The following is a 20,996-nucleotide window of genomic DNA, read 5'->3' as shown; positions in this document are numbered from 1 at the left end:
AGTTTTATTCAGTTTGATGATAAACAAACAGGACCACTTCTGCCATGAGGCAAGGTGAGAACCTTGCCTCAGGCGGCAGCGAGCAGCCAGTTACAAGGGGCGGCAAAAAGCCGCCTCTTGTAACTTTAAGAGCCGAACTTCCGTGTTTTAATCCGGAAATTCGGCTTTGCTAGTGCAGAGAGCTCCATTTTGCTCAATGCACTAGCGACGCTGTCCCCATTTGACCCGCTCAGATGCTGATTTTTTTAAGTGCGGTGCCGGAGAGGTGGAAGTGCGGCACTGTAAACAAGCCTCAGTTTTTGCATGATGATTTCCAACAACCCCCTAGGCATAGCTTCTCAACAGCTGCTCAGAGCATACTGAGCATGTGCAGTGCCACTGACACTCACAAGAAGGCCTAACAAGATCAGAAGATGGGGAGCTCCTGAGGTCAGTTAAAGACATGGGTCATTATTGTTATAGGGCTGCTGAACTTCTGAGCCGGGGCACTAACTTTAATGTATAACATTTGTAGCCATATTCTTCTTTAAGAGTTTAAGGATTATTTTATAGTTTTTTTCCACCACATTAGAGGTTCAGATTATATATGTTTTAAAAGTACAGTGTTTTCTTTGTTTTGGCTCAGTCAGTGATCTTAGCCAGACATAGGCTGACCTTGAGTTATCTGGCCAGTGGGATGATACACTGAGCAGGAAGGGGCATCATCAGATTCCAGAAAGCCATCCAAATGGTTGGACAGAAATGTCAGAAATGACACTTTAATTACAGTGCCATTTCAATGCTCAGTAAAGCAGCCAAGTCGATGACGCCCCCCCCCCAATACGTTTTTTTTTTTTTACTCATGTGGTCGGATTGGGATGCATTGCCTGTGCAAAGTACGCTCTTTGCACTCGAATAGCTGAAATTCTGATTTTTTTTTGCCACCCCATGTAACTTGCAGGGTGGTGCCGCCTAAGGAGAGTTGTCAACTCACGTGATTACAGCAGTACCCCTGTTTAATGCATTACTAGTGAAAATACATTTTAAAAATGTGATTCACTTTGTCCTTGTGTGTTTGTCTGTGACTGTGGGGGGAGGGGATATAAAACCTGGTAATGATGTGACTGTCTTTTTTTTCCTTTCTGGCCTAAAACAGCAATATAGCTTTGCTTTATGTCAGATGTTTTAGATATATGCAGATGATCAGAACAAATATCACGAGGTTCATTGGTCTTTATCTGGTGTAGTCATTTAAACTGGCTATATAGGGGACAATAGAAGCAGACTGAATCAGAATCATATTGGACCACATACTGTATGAGGCCCTTACTACTGCCCAACCATCATCTAGTCAGAAATTGGTTTGTTCCTCTCCCAATTTATTTCCACAGCCCCTCCATTATCATTTAATCGTTAGCCTGGGTTCAATTGGTCAGATCATCTTGGTTTGGCACAGTATGTGGGTGGCCAAATAGGGTTTAAGATCATGGCAATTAAGCAGATCTTAAATCTTATGCCAAGCTTTATATATTATTATGTTTTAGCTATTATTTATATAGGGCTGACACATTTACGCAGCACTTTCCAGAGATTATACATCTGACTATTGCTCATCAGTCAATGCCCCAGTAGAGCTTACAATATAAGGTCCATATCACATTCACACAGAGTAGGGGCAGTTTTATCAGGAGCAAACTCTGGACTTCAGCACAGCAAGACAAGTGCTAACCACTGAGCCACTATGCTGCCCATGTATGATACCTCCCAGTCCAACATCTCCTTCCCAAATCATTGGGGTATTAACATGACGTAGCCCCTCCCTTTGCTTCTATAACAGCTCCTTCCTTCTCTTCTGGGAATGTTCCTACTAGATGTTGGAACATTGTTGCTGGCATTTGTTTCTATTCATGCATGAAAGGGTTGGGCACTGATGGGGATCAGGCTTGATTATGGTTCATGTTCATCCTATTGGTGTTGAGTTAGGTTGAGGCCAGGGCTCTATCCATGCCAGTTAAGTTCTTCTGTCCAATGGTGGTGACATTTACACTGTCCCAACAAAAGCTTTACTTATGGTTATGTTAGGATTTGCCATAAAAACACCACTTCCTGTATGAATAGTTCTTGTGCGGACAGTTTGGAGCTCAGAAAAGAGTGTTCCAACTGAGGGCATGTCTTTGAAGATAGAGAGTCCAGATACTTTTGGCCATGTGTTATATCTCCTGCACTCTGGCTGTCAGTGACTATTCAAATGGGAGAGATAAGAAACCTAGGCTGATGCAGAGAAAACAAAAGCACCGGAATCTGGCCAGTGACACATGGGTATTTTTTTTTGTATAATGGCTGTGTACCATGGGCCTTATAAATTTCCCCCTAAATATTCCAGTTGACGTTAACCAGAGCAGAAAACGTTTGTTCCAGGAATCCACCTCCGGTATTTCTTTCTCTTTGTGCGTCTGTTTTGTGTCTGTATGTTTGTCTCTGAGTCACCGTTGTCTCTCCGTGCGTGCTTGTTGCTTTGTCTCCATAGCTGCTGCATATTTTTTTATTGTCGTGACATTAGAGCCTGCAAGGCCGCAGTAACACAATCATCTGAGAGCAGGTAACCACTACAGAGGGAAGAGGCGGGGAGCAATGGTCCAATGTAAATAGAGATTTATACAGCGTAATGACACACAATAAAAGACTGGAAAAACATGGATGTCTCATTGAAAGGCTGGGGCTACCCGGGGAACACGTTTGCTCAAACACCTGCTGCTTTGTGGCTTTTATATGCTGTCTAATCTGCAGGCACTCCTATGTTTTCCATCCGCCCAGTTCTTCCTTGAGTGTGGATTATTCTCAGTGCTGCGCTGCTGTATAAATTGGGGTGTCACCAAGGAATTAATGCTATAAATCCGCTCCCTTTGATCCAAATAATTAGAAGACATTGGAAAGACTACGGTCGCTGCATTTTTTTTTTGGTCTTTTGCCATAGGCATTCCCCATACCCTGGCAAAGCTGTCCTGAAGTTTCTATTGGCATAGAGTAAATAAAGTGTGCCAGCCTAGGGGCATTTGGATCAAAGCATGCTTGCACCCCAGGGTGGCAGACTATGTTTGCTTCAGGGCTGCCATTAGGGGGACAGGGAGTTACTCCAGTCAAAGGCCCTGTGGCAAAGAGGGATCCAAAGAGATGCCAAGGTGCGAGGGGGTGGTAGTTGTGGCATAATGGGGTATGTTGTGTGTTAGAGCAGGGGTGTAACCATGTCTCAGTGGGCCTTACAACACAGGCATACAACAGGCCTGTGCCATAAAGCTGAAGGTACAACTTGCCCTTTTATATAAATGTATTGTGTTTCCCTATATGGTTTACTTTCATTTATACATATTCATTTTTTTTTAAATCGTATTATTAGTGGATATGATTTTCCTGGAAATCTCCTGGATCCTCAATGTGCACTTGAAAATGTGGATGTCACTGTTATTGAGTGTTAATCGGTTGATCCAGTTCAATTCATTTGCAATGAATTAAAAACAGTTCTGTTCATTTTGCTGGAGCGAATACATGCTTGGGTGACAATACCTCTATTTTCACTAGCACAAACTAACAGAAACTGTGGGGCTGGCGGTAAACTCTTGCACTGTGTTGTTTTATATACAGCAGTGGTCCCCAACCAGTAGCTCGTGAGCAACATGTTGCTCTACAGCCCCTTGGATGTTGCTCCCAGTGGCCTCAAAGCAGGTACTAATTTTTGAGTTCCTAGCTTGGAGGCAAGTTTTGGTTGTATAAAAACCAGATGTACTGCCAAACAGAGCCTCAATGTAGGGTGACAATCCACATAGGGGCCACTAAATGGGCAATCACACCACTTATTTGGCACCCCAAGAACATTTTTCATGCTAGTGTTGCTCTCCAACTCCTTTTACTTCTGAATGTTGCTCACGGGTTCAAAAGGTTGGGGATCCCTGATATACAGCAAGGCTCAGCTTGTATTACTGTGGACCTATGCCATTCTATGCTATTCTGAGAGATAATTCAGCCATCCTCACAGTGGGGGTCCTACCCCCTGCCGGATTCTCTTGTCCCACCTCACTTGTACATCTCAGGATGACAGGTCTGTAGCATGTGGCTAGTGGGCAAGGTCAGAAGTGCATGGCATAACCCTTTCCCTGCTGCTTTGTTGGAATGCAACATTCTTAGCAGTTAATCGCAGTGTAACCCCTTTCCTGCCAGAACCCTGCAGCCCTTCAGTGAAACCCTACCTTGCTTTAGCCCTGCAGCTATTTACAGCATCACCTGTCCCTGCTAGAATCCTTCATCCTTTCAGTATAATTCTTTAGATTTCCCTGCTAAAACCCTGCAGCCCTTCAGTATAATTATGTCCCTTTTCCTGCTAGAACGCTGCAGCCCTAACAATTCCTTGCTCGAGCCCTTTAGCCATTTACAGCATCATCCTTCCCTGCTAGAACCCTGCATCCCTTCAGTATAATTCTGTCCCTTTCCTTTGTAGAACTCTGCAGCCCTTCAGTGTAACCTACCCTGCTTAAGCCCTGCAGCCATTTACAGCATCACCATTCCCTGCTAGAACCCTGCATGCCTTCAGTATAATCCTTGCCCTTTCCTTTGTAGAACCTTGCAGCCTTTCAGTGTAACCTACCCTGCCTGAGCCCTGCAGCCATTTACAGCATCGCCATTCCCTGTTAGAACCCTGCATCCCTTCAGTATAATCCTGTCCCTTTCCTTTGTAGAACCTTGCAGCCTTTCAGTGTAACCTACCCTGCCTGAGCCCTGCAGCCATTTACAGCATCGCCATTCCCTGTTAGAACCCTGCATCCCTTCAGTATAATCCTGTCCCTTTCCTTTGTAGAACCTTGCAGCCTTTCAGTGTAACCTACCCTGCCTGAGCCCTGCAGCCATTTACAGCATCGCCATTCCCTGTTAGAACCCTGAATCCCTTCAGTATAATTATGTTCCTTTCCCTGCTAGAACCCTGCAGCCCTTCAGTGTAACCCTACCCTGATTGAGCCCTGCAACCATTTAAAGCATCACCCTTCCCTGCTAGAACCCTGCATCCCTTAAGTATAATCCTTTCCCTGCTAGAACCCTGTAGCCCTTCAGTATAACCCTACCCTGATTGAGTCCTTCTGCCATTTACAGCATGACCCTTTCCTTCTAGCACCCTTCATCCCTTCAGTATAACCCTGTCCCTTTCCCTGCAAGAATCCACAGCCCTTTTAAAGTATAACCCTTTGCATGCTAGATCCCTGCAGCCTTTCACAGTGTTAACCTTGCCTGCTAAAGCCCCGTAGCCCTTCACAGGCACTAGTAAGAATGTAAGGGTTTTTGTCCTTATAAGGATTGTGCCAGGCTGTTGAGTTGCTGTGCCAATCCCCTCCTTGCCCAGCTGGCAGGCACGCGGGTGATACACATATAAACACAGTATGCATTATCCGGTCATCTACACTGTGCAGGATTTTGCACGCAGAGGAATGCTCAGGAACTGGTTCTGGAGAGACTCTGCAAGTCTGAGCAGGAACCACAAATGCACACCTCCTCCCTAAACAGCCGTGCACACTTCCTCCCTAAGTCACCAACATATGCACTGCTATAGGGGACTGCTGCTTGAACACAGCATGGGAAAATGCATATTCCTATATTCACAGATTCACATTCCTTGAATATTCAATATCTGATCTTTGGTTTGTTTTTTTTCGTTGTCCTGTGTCATAATCCAGTATAACTTGGGAAAATAGCCTTCAACTAGGAAAAAAGATACATTTGCTTTTGTGGGGGAATGCATTTTCTGGTACTCATGTAACAGTCTTTCCTTCCTTCCTGCCCAATAACCACAGTCCAGCCTTGCCTTGCTAGCCTTGCTATGGCTGGGATCATAGCTATAAATCAGTATCAGGGCTGGTGTCTGATACTGATGCTGACAGATGATGCCTACAGATTAAACTAAGAGTAAAGGTGGACATAGTCGCACAGATAATATCGTACAAAACAAATTTTCGTACAATATTCGTGCGTGTATGGTGGGAAAAGAGCTGACCAATATCGGCAGAAGACTTCGATATCGGTCGGTTCGTAGATCGGGCTGGACAGAAAATTTTGGCCGGATGCCTTTGAAGGCACCCAAACATCGCCCATTGTTAGTGCTGAATTGTCAGATACAGGTAGAATTCTATTGTTTCAACCTGTATATCTGACGATTCAGCTCTACACGTGTGTATTGAAACTGACAATCTTTCTTGGAATGATCTTTTTCAAGAAAGATTGTAATTGTTATGTCTATGGTCACTTAGAGACAGAAGAGCTCTGGCTGAGAAGCTTTAAATTATAGTTTATAAATTAAATCTGAACCTATACTGTGACAGGATTATATACAAGCCAACTACCTTAGTATTACTGTTGCTTTAAGCCCACCCTGATCGTGCACCCCCTCTCCCATGCAAAGCACTGAGCACCTTCTGCTTTATACATTAGTTCTTTGTGACTCTCCCGCGCATTCTTCACCACTTACGTACTGTACTGACGTACACTATTCACTCTGATCCTTTTCAGAGCTTCTTCCATGCCTACACTTGGAATTTAGGGATACTTCTACCATTCTTTGTACGTTGGGGTGTAAATAGAAAAGAGGGAGCAGAGGACCTATAAAGTATAGACTAATAATGGTAAATTCATCCCCTCCAAACTCTCTCCTCTCAGATTCAGTTCAGGAGTCTGCCAAATTCAAGCCTTTTTCAGCAGGACTCGAACGAATCCCTGTGCCTGGCTGGACCAAACCCTTAAAACACGTGACTTTAGTTCAGAATGATTGCAAAAAATTGTTTCCAGGCAGCACGTGTTCACATTCCCTACCCCTGCTTAGTCTAATTTGTATATGTAAAATATTAGAAATTTGGTTTGGGATTTGATTGGAAAAAAATTGATTTGGTGAATCCTTAATAGAGGTATAGGACCTGTTATCTAGAATGCTAGGGACCTGGGGTTTTACAGATAACCAATCTTTTCATAATTTGGATCTTCATACCTTAAATCTAAGGGCAGAGACACGCCCAGTGACAAATCTCCTCTTTTTCGGGGCGATTAATCTCCCCAAACTGCCTCCCGCCGACTAGAATGTAAATCGCTGGCGGGATGGCAATCAGTGTGATTTGTTTTCCGAAGTCGCCCCAAGTTGCCTCACGAGGAAACTTTGGGCCACTTCGATAAACAAAGTGCCCCAAGTGCCATCCCGCCGGCAATTTTGATTCTAGCCGGCGGGAGGCAGTTCAGTGAGATTAGTTCCCCTGAAGAAGAGGCAATTTATCGCCAGGCGACTAAATCTCCCCAAATCTGAGAATGTGTCTCCTCCCTAATAGAAAATCCCAATAGATTGGTTTTGCTTCCAAATAAGGATTAATTATATCTTAGTTTGGATCAAGTACAAGGTTCTGTTTTATTAATACAGAAAAAAAGACAATAATTTAAAAGATTTGGATTATTTGGATAATGGACTCTACGGGAGACGGCCTTTCCATAATTAGGATCTTTCTGGATAATGGGTTTCTGGATAACGGATGCCATACCTGAATATTACATTATACTAGAGGGTGTATTTATTAATGTATTTATTTATTACCCGGCGGTGTTGCCCATAGCAACCAATCAGCAATTTAATTTGTAAAGTCAATTTCAAGTTAGAAAACAAAAGCAAAGATGGTTACTGTTGGCAATATCTTCGGTGATGTTCGTCTCCAGCGTTAATAAATATGACCCCATGGTGTCATGAAACATTCCAATCCTATTGAACTATATTTATATAGTTGAACTATATGCTCCTATGACCTCACAACATTCCTTCCTTATTCTTTTTATCTGGGTTCCCCTATGTGGGGAAGTTGTTCTTCCCGCATCTCGCAGTTGGAGACTGCCTTTCCTGTTACATAATCAGTGGGAAGCTGGGAAGTGTCACCCCCTCCTTCTATTTCCTTTTCTAAATGTGGAGCCATGAAATCACTTCCTAAATGGAACTGGGAGAGTCTGGTCCTTGGCAGAACATAACAGTGTGACAACATGTCGTTGGGATCTGTGGGGACTGGCACACTGCCTTTATACTGGCTCTTTAGTTCTATTATTGATCCCACTAAGGTCACTGCACTAAGGCCTTGCAGTTTAGGCATTTCAGTTTGGAATTCAGGAGAAATTAAAGGGATTCGGTCATGATTTTTAGTATGTATTTTATTTTTTATATAAATGTATTTTTATATTTTTAAATTACACTGTTTACACTGTTTACACTGCAAATAATTCACTCTACAATATAAAATTTCATTCCTGAACCAGCAAGTGTATTCTTTTTAGTTGTAATATTGGTGTGTAGGCAGCCATCTCAGGTCATTTTGCCTGGTCATGTGCTTTCAGAAAGAGCCAGTGCTGCACTATGGAACTGCTTTCTGGCAGGCTATTGTTTCTCCTGAATGTGTCGCAGTGGGACCTGGATTTTTACGTTTGAGTGCTGTTCTTATATCTATCAGCTTGTGTTAGGGAGCTGCTATCTCGTTACCTTCCCATTGTTCTGTTTTTAGGCTGCTGGGAGGAAGGGAAGAGGTGATATCACTCCAATTTGCAGTACAGCAGTAAAGAGTGACTGAAGTTTATCAGAGCACAAGTCACATGACTGGGGGAAGCTGGTAAAATGACAATATGTATAGCCCCATGTCAGATTTCAAAATTAATTATAAAAAAATTGGTTTGCTCTTTTGAGAAACGGGTTTCAGTGCAGAATTCTGCTGGAGCAGCACTATTAACTCATGCATTTTGAAAAGTATCCCTTTAAGCATAAACATGGCCACCATCTTAGAGGACAAATCTTTTATATACTGTAGGCTATGGGATGATATGCTTGATATATAATGTATATGGGGCCCAGTTAGTTACAGTTGCACCACTGGCTCTGTCTCTGTAGGAACATGTGACCCACACTGGCATGGGTGCTAGGCTGTCCCACTGAACAATACTGTCTCTGTGTGTGGAAAATGTCACCAATTTCTGTGGGAAGAAAATGAGAACAAAAACAGGCCAGTGGCATAAAGAGAGAAAGCGAAGTTGGGGAATGACAGACTGAGGGATTAGAGGTAGTTAGCAGGGCACAAACAGAGGCCAGAGGAGACAGGTAGTAGTGACAGCTGGAAGGAATAAAGGTTAAATTGTATAGCAGAGACTGAGGGATTAGGAGGCAGGCAGCAAGGCAGAGGCAGAAGGAATAATAAGGTAAATAGCAGGTCACAGACCAAGGGGATTGTTGGCAGATAGCAGGTTCTAGACTGAGGAAAATAAGGGGTAAATTACAGGGCACAGACTGTGGGGCATACAGGGTGAATTACAGCGTATAGACTGAAGCTATAAGGGGTAAGTAGCAGGGTACAGACTGAGGGAATAGGAGGCAGATGGTTAGGTAGATAAGAGGGAATAATAAGAGGTAAAAATCAGGGCACAGACAGTGGGGCATAAGGGGTGAATATCAGGGCACTGATTAAAGCTATAAGAGGTAAGTATCAGGGCACACACCGAGGGAATAGGAAGCAGATAGCAAAAAGAGGGGTAAATAGCAGGGAAAAAGTCTAGAGGAATAAGGGGTAAATAACAGGGCACAGATTGAAGCTATAAGATGTAAGTATCAGGGCACAGACTGAGGGAATAGGAAGCAGATAGCAAGTTGAATAAGGGGTAGATCGAAGGGCACACACTGAGGGAATAGGAAGCTGATACCAAAAAGAGGGGTAAATAGCAGGGAAACATTTGAAGGATTAAGGGGTAAATAGCAGGGCACATACTGGCAATAATATGTAGATAGTAAGGCACATCATTATGGAGTGAGGGTAAATAACGGCACAGAATGAGGGAGTTAGGGAAACAAGTTTGAAGAAATAAGGGTGAATAGAACAAGCTGAGGGTAAAGAATGCAGAATAGACAATAAGGGGTAAATATCAGGGCATTGGCTAAGGGAATAGATCTGGGACAAAAACAGTAGGGTTTTAAGGGGGGAGTATAAATGGGGATTTGCTGACAGAAAACTGTCTACTGGACCATTCGCTGCACTACAGCTGCTGTGTAGGTGATCGTGTGATCCTTTGGCTCCCCTCTTCCTGTTTATCCTGAGTTTGGCCACATGGGGCAGGTTTTACTCTGCACTGTATCCAGACACCGTAGGTTTTTTTCATTTGTCTTTATCTTTGCTAACTTTACTTTTGTATGCCCAGCATTATAGCAGGTTTGGAGTGCAAGCTCTTGGGGTACTATTGCTGTGTGACAGTAGTTGGGCACTGTGGAATAATTGCTTTTTTTGTTTTTATTCTTCAGAGCTCCTGGGGTCAACCAAAAGACTGAATGTAAATCACCAGGATACCGACGGGTGAGTGACTGTTATCATTTTATTTCCCACAGATCTGTTAATGAGCTGGCTTCGGCTACATTGTTGCAGTAGTCAGAAACAACAGTGTAAAGAGTACCAAGTGACAAAAGATACAGCTTTCTGTAGCAATTGCATTTTACAAATAACTGCAAACCCATTGAACATGTGGCTAAAGTATACCCTTCTTTATTACTTAATTTTCTGCTTGGGTTCTCTTTTATTCATTGTCTGTTGTCCAGTTGCTAGACTTAGTGACCCAAGGAATAATGTAGCTAAACTGCTATATCACAAAAATATAAAGAAAATGTAAAGAGATACTGACACCAGAAATTAAAACTTTATGCATATATCATAACAATGTCTTTGTATGCTTTTTATCATTTTTCCATAAAAGTATTTGCCCGATGCTTTTACACTACCCATCTGATACCCCATGTTCCTCTAGGAGGAGGCTGCCATATTTGTGCAGCACTAGTCCAATAGCATTAGAATCTCTATCTGACAGGTTGAGAAGGGGCAGTCAGGTTGGAGAAACAGTCAGGTTTAGGAACTTTTTTTTTTTTAACCCTTTAAATGCCACAGATCGTAGAATCTACGTTCTGTGGCAAAGGTACTTGAAATGCCACAGAACGTAGATTCTACGTTCTGCAGCACTTCCGGGTTCAGAAGCGGAGGAGCGGCTGTTAGAGCCGCTCGCTCCGTTCCTGCTTGATCCCCTGCCCCTAGGCAACGAGCAGAACAGGGGATCGAGTGGCCCCTGGGGCGCGATCGCCCAGGGGCCCAAAAACAGCAGCAGGCACGTGTTACTTACGTGTCCTGCTGCTGCAGCCTGCACCGGATCGTCGATCTCCGCCCCCACAGCACACAGACAGGAACCACGAGGCAGATGTCTTCCAGGGGCTCTTCCTGATCGCCTGCAACAGTCTTCAGCGATTTTTTCAGGTTAGTGCAACAATTACACACACAAACACACCAACACACACTTATTACAGTAATACACACTTAGATTCACACTTACACACACTTACACATACATTTTTGGGGATTGGGGGGGGTCACTTACACTCACTGCACTTACACACATGTGCACACGCACACACGCACACATAACATGTAATTTACCATTTGTACACACGCACAAGCACATACATGGCATTGTGGCTTTTTTTTTTTTTTTCTTATCGCATCGTCTCTTTTTTTGGCTGAAAAAAATGTTTTATTGCCATTACGAATAGCGTATTCGCTATCCGTACTGTGCAATACCTTTTGTATGTTATTTCGGTGATTATATTGCAATTTTGGGTATTTTGGTGCATTTTTAGCCATTTTATTGAATTTTTAGCCATTTTATTGCATTTTCAGCTCTGCATATGTTGTGTTCACTTGTTTCTAGCCGTAGAACCTGTTTGGCCCAGCTAAAATATTCAAACTGTGATTCTGACGGCCGATAACACTAGTCTGGAAAAAAAACATTGATTTTTGTGGTTTTATTGGATTTTTTTGCATTTCACTCTTTACTGCCTTATTTTGTTTTGCCTTGTAAATTTTATATACTATATATCCATTTGGGGGTCTCTGTGCACCACATAGTTTGGTATATCTATGCATATTGGGCATCAAAGTGTTCAGTAGACACCAGGTGTTCATATTTAGGATGTTTTATGCTGATACGTTACGAAATGTGGGGCATATAATGGGGTAAAAGTCAAGCTTTCTGCCAATTTTCAGAAATTTGATAAAAACCGTTATGTTCAGCATTGCTTTGCAGTTTGGCAGTTTGCAGTAGAAACACATATTTACCCATATTGGATTCGTCAGAATGTGTACTTTCTGAAAATATATGGTTTTCTGGGGTCTCTGTACTGTTAGGGGGGTCTAATGTCGCATAATACACACACCAGGTGCTTATATTGCAGCAGCCAGCGCGTCAGCCGTGAAAATGTATATACACTATTGTCATTTGGTGGTCTCTGTGCACCACATAGTTTGGTATATCTATGCATATTGGGCATCAAAGTGTTCAGTAGACCCTTGGCGTTCATATTTAGGATGTTTTATGCTGATACGTTACGAAATGTGTGGCATATAATGGGGGTAAAATTCAATCTTTCTGACGATTTTCAGAAATTTGATAAAAACCGTTATGTTCAGCATTGCTTTGCAGTTTGGCAGTTTGCAGTAGAAACACATATTTACCCATATTGGATTCGTCAGAATGTGTACTTTCTGAAAATATATGGTTTTCTGGGGTCTCTGTACTGTTAGGGGGGTCTAATGTCGCATAATACACACACCAGGTGCTTATATTGCAGCAGCCAGCGCGTCAGCCGTGAAAATGTATATACACTATTGTCATTTGGTGGTCTCTGTGTGCCACATAGTTTGGTATATCTATGCGTATTGGGCATCAAAGTGTTCAGTAGACCCCTGGCGTTCATATTTAGGATGTTTTATGCTGATAAGTTACGAAATGTGTGGCATATAATGGGGTAAAATTCAAGCTTTGTGACGATTTTCAGAAATTTGATAAAAGCTGTTACGTTCAGCATTGATTTGCAGTTTGGCAGTTTGCAGTAGAAACACTTATTTACCCATATTGGATTCGTCAGAATGTGTACTTTCTGAAAATATATGGTTTTCTGGGGTCTCTGTACTGTTAGGGGGTCTAATGTCGCATAATACACACACCAGGTGCTTATATTGCAGCAGCCAGCGCGTCAGCCGTGAAAATGTATATACACTATTGTCATTTGGGGGTCTCTGTGCGCCACATAGTTTGGTATATCTATGCATATTGGGCATCAAAGTGTTCAGTAGACCCCTGGCATTCATATTTAGGATGTTTTATGCTGATACGTTACAAAATGTGTGGCATATAATGGGGTAAAATTCAAGCTTTGTGACGATTTTCAGAAATTTGATAAAAACCGTTATGTTCAGCATTGCTTTGCAGTTTGGCAGTTTGCAGTATAAACACTTATTTACCCATATTGGATTCGTCAGAATGTGTACTTTCTGAAAATATATGGTTTTCTGGGGTCTTTGTACTGTTAGGTGGTCTAATGTCGCATAATACACACACCAGGTGCTTATATTGCAGCAGCCAGCGCGTCAGCCGTGAAAATGTATATACACTATTGTCATTTGGGGGTCTCTGTGCGCCACATAGTTTGATATATCTATGCATACTGGGCATCAAAGTGTTCAGTAGACCCCTGGCGTTCAATTTAGGATGTTTTATGCTGATAAGTTACGAAATGTGTGGCATATAATGGGGTAGAATTCAAGCTTTGTGACTATTTTCAGAAATTTGATAAAAACCGTTATGTTCAGTATTGCTTTGCAGTTTGGCAGTTTGCAGTAGAAACACTTATTTACTCATATTGGATTCGTCAGAATGTGTACTTTCTGAAAATATAGGGTTTTCTGGGGTCTCTGTACTGTTAGGGGGTCTAATGTCGCATAATACACACACCAGGTGCTTATATTGCAGCAGCCAGCGCGTCAGCTGTGAAAATTTATATACACTATTGTCATTTGGGGTCTCTGTGCGCCACATAGTTTGATATATCTATGCATACTGGGCATCAAAGTGTTCAGTAGACCCCTGGCGTTCATATTTAGGATGTTTTATGCTGATAAGTTACGAAATGTGGGGCATATAATGGGGTAAAATTCAAGCTTTGTGACGATTTTCAGAAATTTGATAAAAACCGTTACGTTCAGCATTGCTTTGCAGTTTGGCAGTTTGCAGTAGGAACACATATTTACCCATATTGGATCCGTCAGAATGTGTACTTTCTGAAAATATATGGTTTTCTGGGGTCTCTGTACTGTTAGGGGGGTCTAATGTCGCATATTACACACACCAGGTGCTTATATTGCAGCAGCCACGCGCGTCAGCCGTGAAAATGTATATACACTATTGTAATTTGGGGTCTCTGTGCGCCACATAGTTTGGTATATCTATGCATATTGGGCATCAAAGTGTTCAGTAGACCCCTGGCGTTCATATTTAGGATGTTTTATGCTGATAAGTTACAAATGTGTGGCATATAATGGGGTAAAATTCAAGCTTTGTGACAATTTTCAGAAATTTGATAAAAACCGTTATGTTCAGCATTGCTTTGCAGTTTGGCAGTTTGCAGTAGAAACACTTATTTACCCATATTGGATTCGTCCGAATGTGTACTTTCTGAAAATATATGGTTTTCTGGGGTCTCTGTACTGTTAGGTGGTCTAATGTCGCATAATACACACACCGGTGTTTATATTGCAGCAGCCAGTGCGTCAGCGGTGAAAATGTCTATACATGTTGTCATTTGGGGTCTCTGAGCGCCACATAGTTTGGTATATCTATTGCACATTGGGCATCAAAGCTGTTTAGTAGACCCCTATGTTTATTTTTAGGATGCTTTATGCTGGTAATGATACATGGACAATACGATGCTGGAAAGTTGAAGCTTTGAGGCAATTTCCAGATATTTCACCCAAACCGCCAAATTTGGCAAAGCCTTGCGACTCAGTAGTTTGGAGCAGAAAGGCATGGGTACCCATTTTAGATTCTGTTAGAATATGTACTTTCCAAAAATATATGGGGTTGGGGGGTAACATATATTTCTGTGTTTTTACCCCACAAAAATGCAGTCAATGTGTTGATTTTTCATTAGCTGAAGTTACCCACGGGACTGTTTGTATGCGCTAACTTCATTTTGGGGCCTCTAAATGCCAGATACTTTGGTAAACTTATGAACAATGGCCACCAAAATGTTCAGAGGAACCCTGGCAATCATATTTAGGGTGCTTTTTCTTAGTACGTAATGACACATGGGTGATATGGTGCTGGGAAGTTGAAGCTTTGAGGCAATTTTCAGATATTTCACCAAAAACCGACAATTGTGGGAAAGCCTTGCGACTCAGTAGTTTGGAAGCAGAAAGGCATGGTACCCATTTTAGATTCGGTTAGAATGTGTACTTTCCAAAAAATATATGGGTTTTGGGGGTAAACATATATTTCTGTGTTTTTACCCCACAAAAATGCAGTCAATGTGTTGATTTTTCATTAGCTGAAGTTACCCACGGGACTGTTTTGTATGCGCTAACTCATTTTGGGGCCTCTAAATGCCAGATACTTTGGTAAACTTATGAACAATGGCCACCAAAATGTTCAGAGGAACCCTGGCAATCATATTTAGGGTGCTTTTTCTTAGTACGTAATGACACATGGGTGATATGGTGCTGGGAAGTTGAAGCTTTGAGGCAATTTTTCAGATAATTCACCAAAACCGACAATTGTGGGAAAGCCTTGCGACTCAGTAGTTTGGAGCAGAAAAGCATGGGTACCCATTTTAGATTCTGTAGAATGTGTACTTTCCAAAAATATATGGGTTTTGGGGGGTAAACGTATATTTCTGTGTTTTTACCCCACAAAAATGCAGTCAATGTGTTGATTTTTCATTAGCTGAAGTTACCCACGGGACTGTTTGTATGCGCTAACTTAGTTTTGGGGCCTCTAAATGCCAGATACTTTGGTAAACTTATGAACAATGGCCACCAAAATGTTCAGAGGAACCCTGGCAATAATATTTAGGGTGCTTTTTCTTAGTACGTAATGACACATGGGTGATATGGTGCTGGGAAGTTGAAGCTTTGAGGCAATTTTCAGATATTTCACCAAACCGACAACTTTGGGAAAGCCTTGCGACTCAGTAGTTTGGAGCAATAAGGCATGGGTACCCATTTTAGATTCTGTAGAATGTGTACTTTCCAAAAATGTATGGGTTTGGGGGGTAAACATATATTTCTGTGTTTTTACCCCACAAAAATGCAGTCAATGTGTTTTCTTTCATTAGCTGATATATTATTCAAATTGCAGGTGAGTGATTGCTCACCAAAGTTAATCACATCTCAAAGGAGATAATTAACTGATTAAAATACAACTGTCACTTAAATTAAAGTGCACTTAAATATGGAGTGTGAGAATTGTCTGAACAGAAACCAGGTCTGGGGATACTGAGCAAAGTACCCCATCTATTGCCCACTGGTCAGCAAATTCTTTCAACCGACCAGTAAACACTGCTTGGGTGTACTTCTGCTCGGATGCGGGAACGCACCAGCACTCGGAACAAGACCTCTGCTGGCAGAGGATTCCCACCTTCCAAACATTGCTTTCTAGATTTATGGATGACTAATTTAGCTAAAGCCAGGAGCAAGTTGGAGAGAAGGTCTTTCTCTTTATTGTCCCGGGATACTGGGCGTCCAAAAATATAAACATGAGGGGAAAAGTGTAACCAGAACTGCAGGTAAAGCTTCCTCAAAAGAGCCAATAGAGGTTGCAGTCTGGCACACGTAAAATAAGCATGAAACACAGACTCTCCTTTGCCACAGAATGGACAAGCAGCTGGGGAGTCTGTAAAACGAGCTAAATACTCTCCTGTGCTCAATGCACCATGCAGCACTTTCCAACTCAAGTCTCCAGTTGGTCTAGGCACCAAACTGGAATAAAGAGCTTGCCACTGAGGTCTTTCACCCTCATTAAGCACACGTCTCCAGATGGTATCATATCGGGAGATGAGGGCAAGGAAGTGTACAGTGTGAAGCATTAGAGAGTACAACAGCTTTCTTGTTATATCATGAAAGCGTGTCAATGGAAAATTCTCCAACTGGCTCAAGTTGGGGGAAGGAGGTGCTTGGGGGGATTGACGGGTTTTAGGTGCTATATTATGTCTGGAGGTGAGGAGTTCCAAGGTGGACGTGGCTCTCCAGAATGTAAAACCCCATCAATGAAGGTGTGAGAATCAGGAGAGATTGTGTCCTTGATTTCCTTGAGAAGACGGTGTGGAACCCTAGTGGTGAGGAATCCCATGCGTTGCATAACTGCTTGAGAGTCCACCCAATCTGATTTCTCAAAATCCAGGAGATCTCCAACTCTGGTTAACCGAGCCTGGCAAAGGCGACGTCGGATGCTGATGGATTCTAACATCCTAGTCTTAAAAGATGGATTGTAAAGTAGGGGCTCATTTAGAATGTCTTCCCCTTCAATGGCTCCTTGCCTTAACACGGATACCATGCTCCAGGTTTTTAGCGTGTCTTGGTAGTAAGCCGGCAGGGTTGAAAGGTTTCTTAGGAAACCTCAGGTTCAATTATAAACAATTGCCGGTCATATCCCATATTTCGTACCTGGCGATAAAAACTCGATGCTAGAGTACACCACTGTGGAGAAGGATCTGCATACAAGTATCTCTGTATTTGCTGGAGACGGAAGGTGTGCACTTGAGAACGTATACACACGACTCCCTGCCCTCCCTCTTTCAACGGGAGGCTTGAGACACCTGCAGAAACCCAATGCTTTCCTATCCAGAGAAAGTCCAGTAACCTTCTCTGGATCTTAGCAATGAATTCTTGGGTTGGGCTAAGACATATCAGCCGGTACCAGATCTGAGAGGCCACCAGCTGATTAATCACCAAAGCTCTCCCCCTCATAGAAAGTACTTTAGCAAAACCCTTCCACTTTCCAAGGCGCGTTAGAACACATTCCTCAAGTTCAATGAAATTCTGTGAGACAGGATACTCCTCAGCTGATAGGTAGACGCCTAAATATTTAATGATTTTACTCTCCCACGAGATGTCACGAAAAGCAGGAGGCAGGAAATCCACCTTTAGAGAACCCTCCAGAAGGCCTGAGCTCTTGGACCAGTTGATCCGGGCAGATGAGGCAGCAGCGTAGACTTCTTGACACTCTTGTGCCCGCTCAAGATCAACTAGGTCCTGGGCCACAAGAATTACATCATCAGCGTAGGCTGAGAGAACCACCCTCATGTCAGGTTCTTTGAGCACCAGTCCCGTGAGCCTTTTCCTTAAGAGACACAGGAAGGGCTCAATGGCCAGCGAGTACAGTTGTCCCGACAAGGGGCATCCTTGCCGAACTCCTCGTCCAAAGGCCAGAGGTGCAGTCAGAGACCAGTTGATTTTAACTAAACACTCTGCAGAGGCATACATTGTTTTCAGGTAGCCCACAAACTGTGGGCCAAAGCTATAGGCTTGCAGAGTGCCTATAAGATATTGGTGATCCACCCTGTCAAATGCCTTCTCTTGATCCAGAGAGAGAAAAGCAAGAGATAGACCAGTCCTTCTCGCAAAATGTAGTAAGTCTCGGATTAAAAAGACATTATCAAAAATTGTCCGACCGGGGACTGTATAGGACTGGTCAGGATGAATCACCTCTGCCAGCACAGATTTGAGCCTAAGTGAGATAGCTTTGGCCACGATCTTATAGTCTGTGCTAAGCAGTGAGACTGGTCTCCAGTTCTTAATAAGACGGAGATCCCCCTTCTTAGGAAGTAGTGATAACACTGCTCGACGACACGAAAGTGGCAACTCACCTTTCTTGAAGGCCTCAGTTAGGACCCTATGGAAATCAGGGCCCAGAGTATCCCAAAAGAACTGGAAGAACTCTATGGTCAGTCCGTCAAGCCCAGGAGATTTATTGTGGGGCATTAAACGGAGTGCTTGAGAGAGTTCCTCTAGAGTGATTGGTGTTTCCAACCTCTCTTTTCTCCTCTCACTGACCACTGGAAGCCCATCCCATAGCTCCTCACAGGCATCTGGAGAGATGGGATCTGGAGAAAAAAGGTTTTGATAGAAGGACCGGGCTCTGTCCCGGATAGCCTCCGGATCCTCAAGGGGGGTTCCATCCTCCGCAAAAAGGCATGTGATTTGTTTTCGGTTCCCCTTCTTCTTCTCCAGAGCATAGAAGAATCGGGAACCACGATCCATATCACAAAGTAACTGCATCCGGCTTCGCACAAAGGCACCACGAGCCTGTCGTTGTTCCATGTTACGCAGCGCTTCTTTCCTTTCTAGATATTCACACTGAAGGGCTTGGTCTTCAGAGCCTGATAGCCTTTGCTCAAGATCAAGCACCTCCCCATTCAGTGCCTCAATCTCTGCATTGCGCTGCCCGCTCACACTTTTGGTATACTCTTGACACAAGAGCTTTAGGTGAACCTTGCCTACATCCCACCACTGGTTCAATGTGGCAAATTCATCCTGAAAGGCCCTCCAGCCTCTCCATGTATCCCTGACTGACTTTGCAAAACCCTCATCTTCTAATAAACTGTTGTTAAAGTGCCAGTAAGCAGCTTTTGGCAGAGATGGTGCGATTGACATTCTCAGGGATACACAATTGTGGTCTGAGAATGGTGCCAATCTAATGGTGCTCGACTGGGCTCGTGACATGAGATGGCTCGATATATATATCCTATCAATCCAGGGATGAGAAACATGACCATCTCTCACCCTGACATAGGTAAAAGCAACCGTCTCTGGTTCTGTTCTCTCCAGACATCAACCAAGGAGAAATGAGCAATTAGTTCTCGCAAAACGGACTCAGACGAGTCTCTTTTCTTGGGTACATTGCGATCTCGAGCATCAAGGGTGTAATTAAAATCACCCCCTATAATCAAGGCTTCATCAGAGTCAATTGTCTCCATGTAGGCTGACAAACTTTCAAAGAACCGTGCCCTCTCTGGTCCGGTAGTAGGAGCATACACATTCATTAGATTATATGTTCTACCTGACTCCCGGACCCGAAGATGCAATAGACGGCCAGGGATGACAGAGGTAGCATTCAGGACCTCTGGCTGGAAGGAATCTGAGAAAAGGGTCACCACCCCGCATGATGTCCAAGTGAGGTGATTAAAAAAGACCCTTCCCTTCCACTCCAGATTCCAGCTTGCTTCAAGCTCTGGAGTGGTGTGGGTCTCTTGGAGGAAACTCACAGAGTACCCTCCTTGACGAAGAAAGGAGAGTACCTGAAACATTCGGAAAGGATTCCGACAGCCATTAGTATTAAGTGTGCTTATACTCAAGGCCATTACTGAGTCTTAGGAAGTGCTTTAACCTTCATCAAGGTCTGATGAGACAAACATTTTTTGTGAAACTTCATTATACGGAGATATTCCGCTGTTCCATAGTTCTTGGCCTCTTTTATGACCTTAATGTATTGTCTCACAGAATTGATAACTAAAGGCAAATCATGCCACTTCTCCAGAGCCATGTGCATCTTCTTCTCTAATTTAACACCAAGGGTGCTCTCAAGAAACTTTTTGAGTTCCTCAGCAGGGATGATTGGGGTAGAAGGATTTGCCACTCCTATGTCAACCTCGTCTTCGATGTTCCCCTCATCCATGAGCTCTTCCTGGCTAAGGGATTGATAATCTCCCCTCTCCACTAGAGCTTTGAGAATCTCTCCACAAGTTGTTACAGGAAAAGTATCAGAATCACTTTTCTGGAGACCCTGCAATGGCTCAGGTGTTCCCTCAACTTCACTTGAAACACATTTGGAAGTGTTTGACACAGGAGCAACAGAACCAACTAGCTCCCCAGCAACCGGTAGAGCTTTGGAGGCTCGATGGTTAGCCTCTGCCCTCTCTACTACCTCCTGTGCTTTCTGGATGGCAATAACATTTGGGTCAGTTGAAGACAAGGGAGGAGAGATTTTAGCATGAACAGTAGAGGTTGTCTGGCTACCCTCCACCGTATTTACAACTCCACCCTCACCATCCTTCCCAGCAGTTTTATCTGCAGGGTCCTGTATGGGGGTTAGCCCAATATTCTCCCCCTCCTGGAGTGAAATAC

The 20,996-nt window shown here is 43.2% G+C and overlaps 1 protein-coding gene across 2 annotated transcripts in view; it reads left to right on the top strand.

Moving 5' to 3' along the window:
* caskin2.L (CASK interacting protein 2 L homeolog) overlaps positions 1 to 20,996 on the top strand; it is a 45,265-nt gene that overhangs the window by 6,317 nt on the left and 17,952 nt on the right. For both annotated transcript variants that reach the window (XM_018233951.2, NM_001136167.1), the window contains 1 exon segment: positions 10,307 to 10,358. Coding sequence is in view for 1 of the 2 variants with exons in the window: in NM_001136167.1 (NP_001129639.1) it covers positions 10,307 to 10,358 (52 nt within the window). In the remaining variant the exon portion in view is untranslated.

Source organism: Xenopus laevis, chromosome 9_10L (assembly GCF_017654675.1).
Source record: "Xenopus laevis strain J_2021 chromosome 9_10L, Xenopus_laevis_v10.1, whole genome shotgun sequence".
In the NCBI taxonomy this organism is placed as follows: Eukaryota; Metazoa; Chordata; class Amphibia; order Anura; family Pipidae; genus Xenopus; species Xenopus laevis.
The sequence above is the reverse complement of the archived record's forward strand: the minus strand, read 5'-3'. Positions and strand labels throughout refer to the sequence as shown.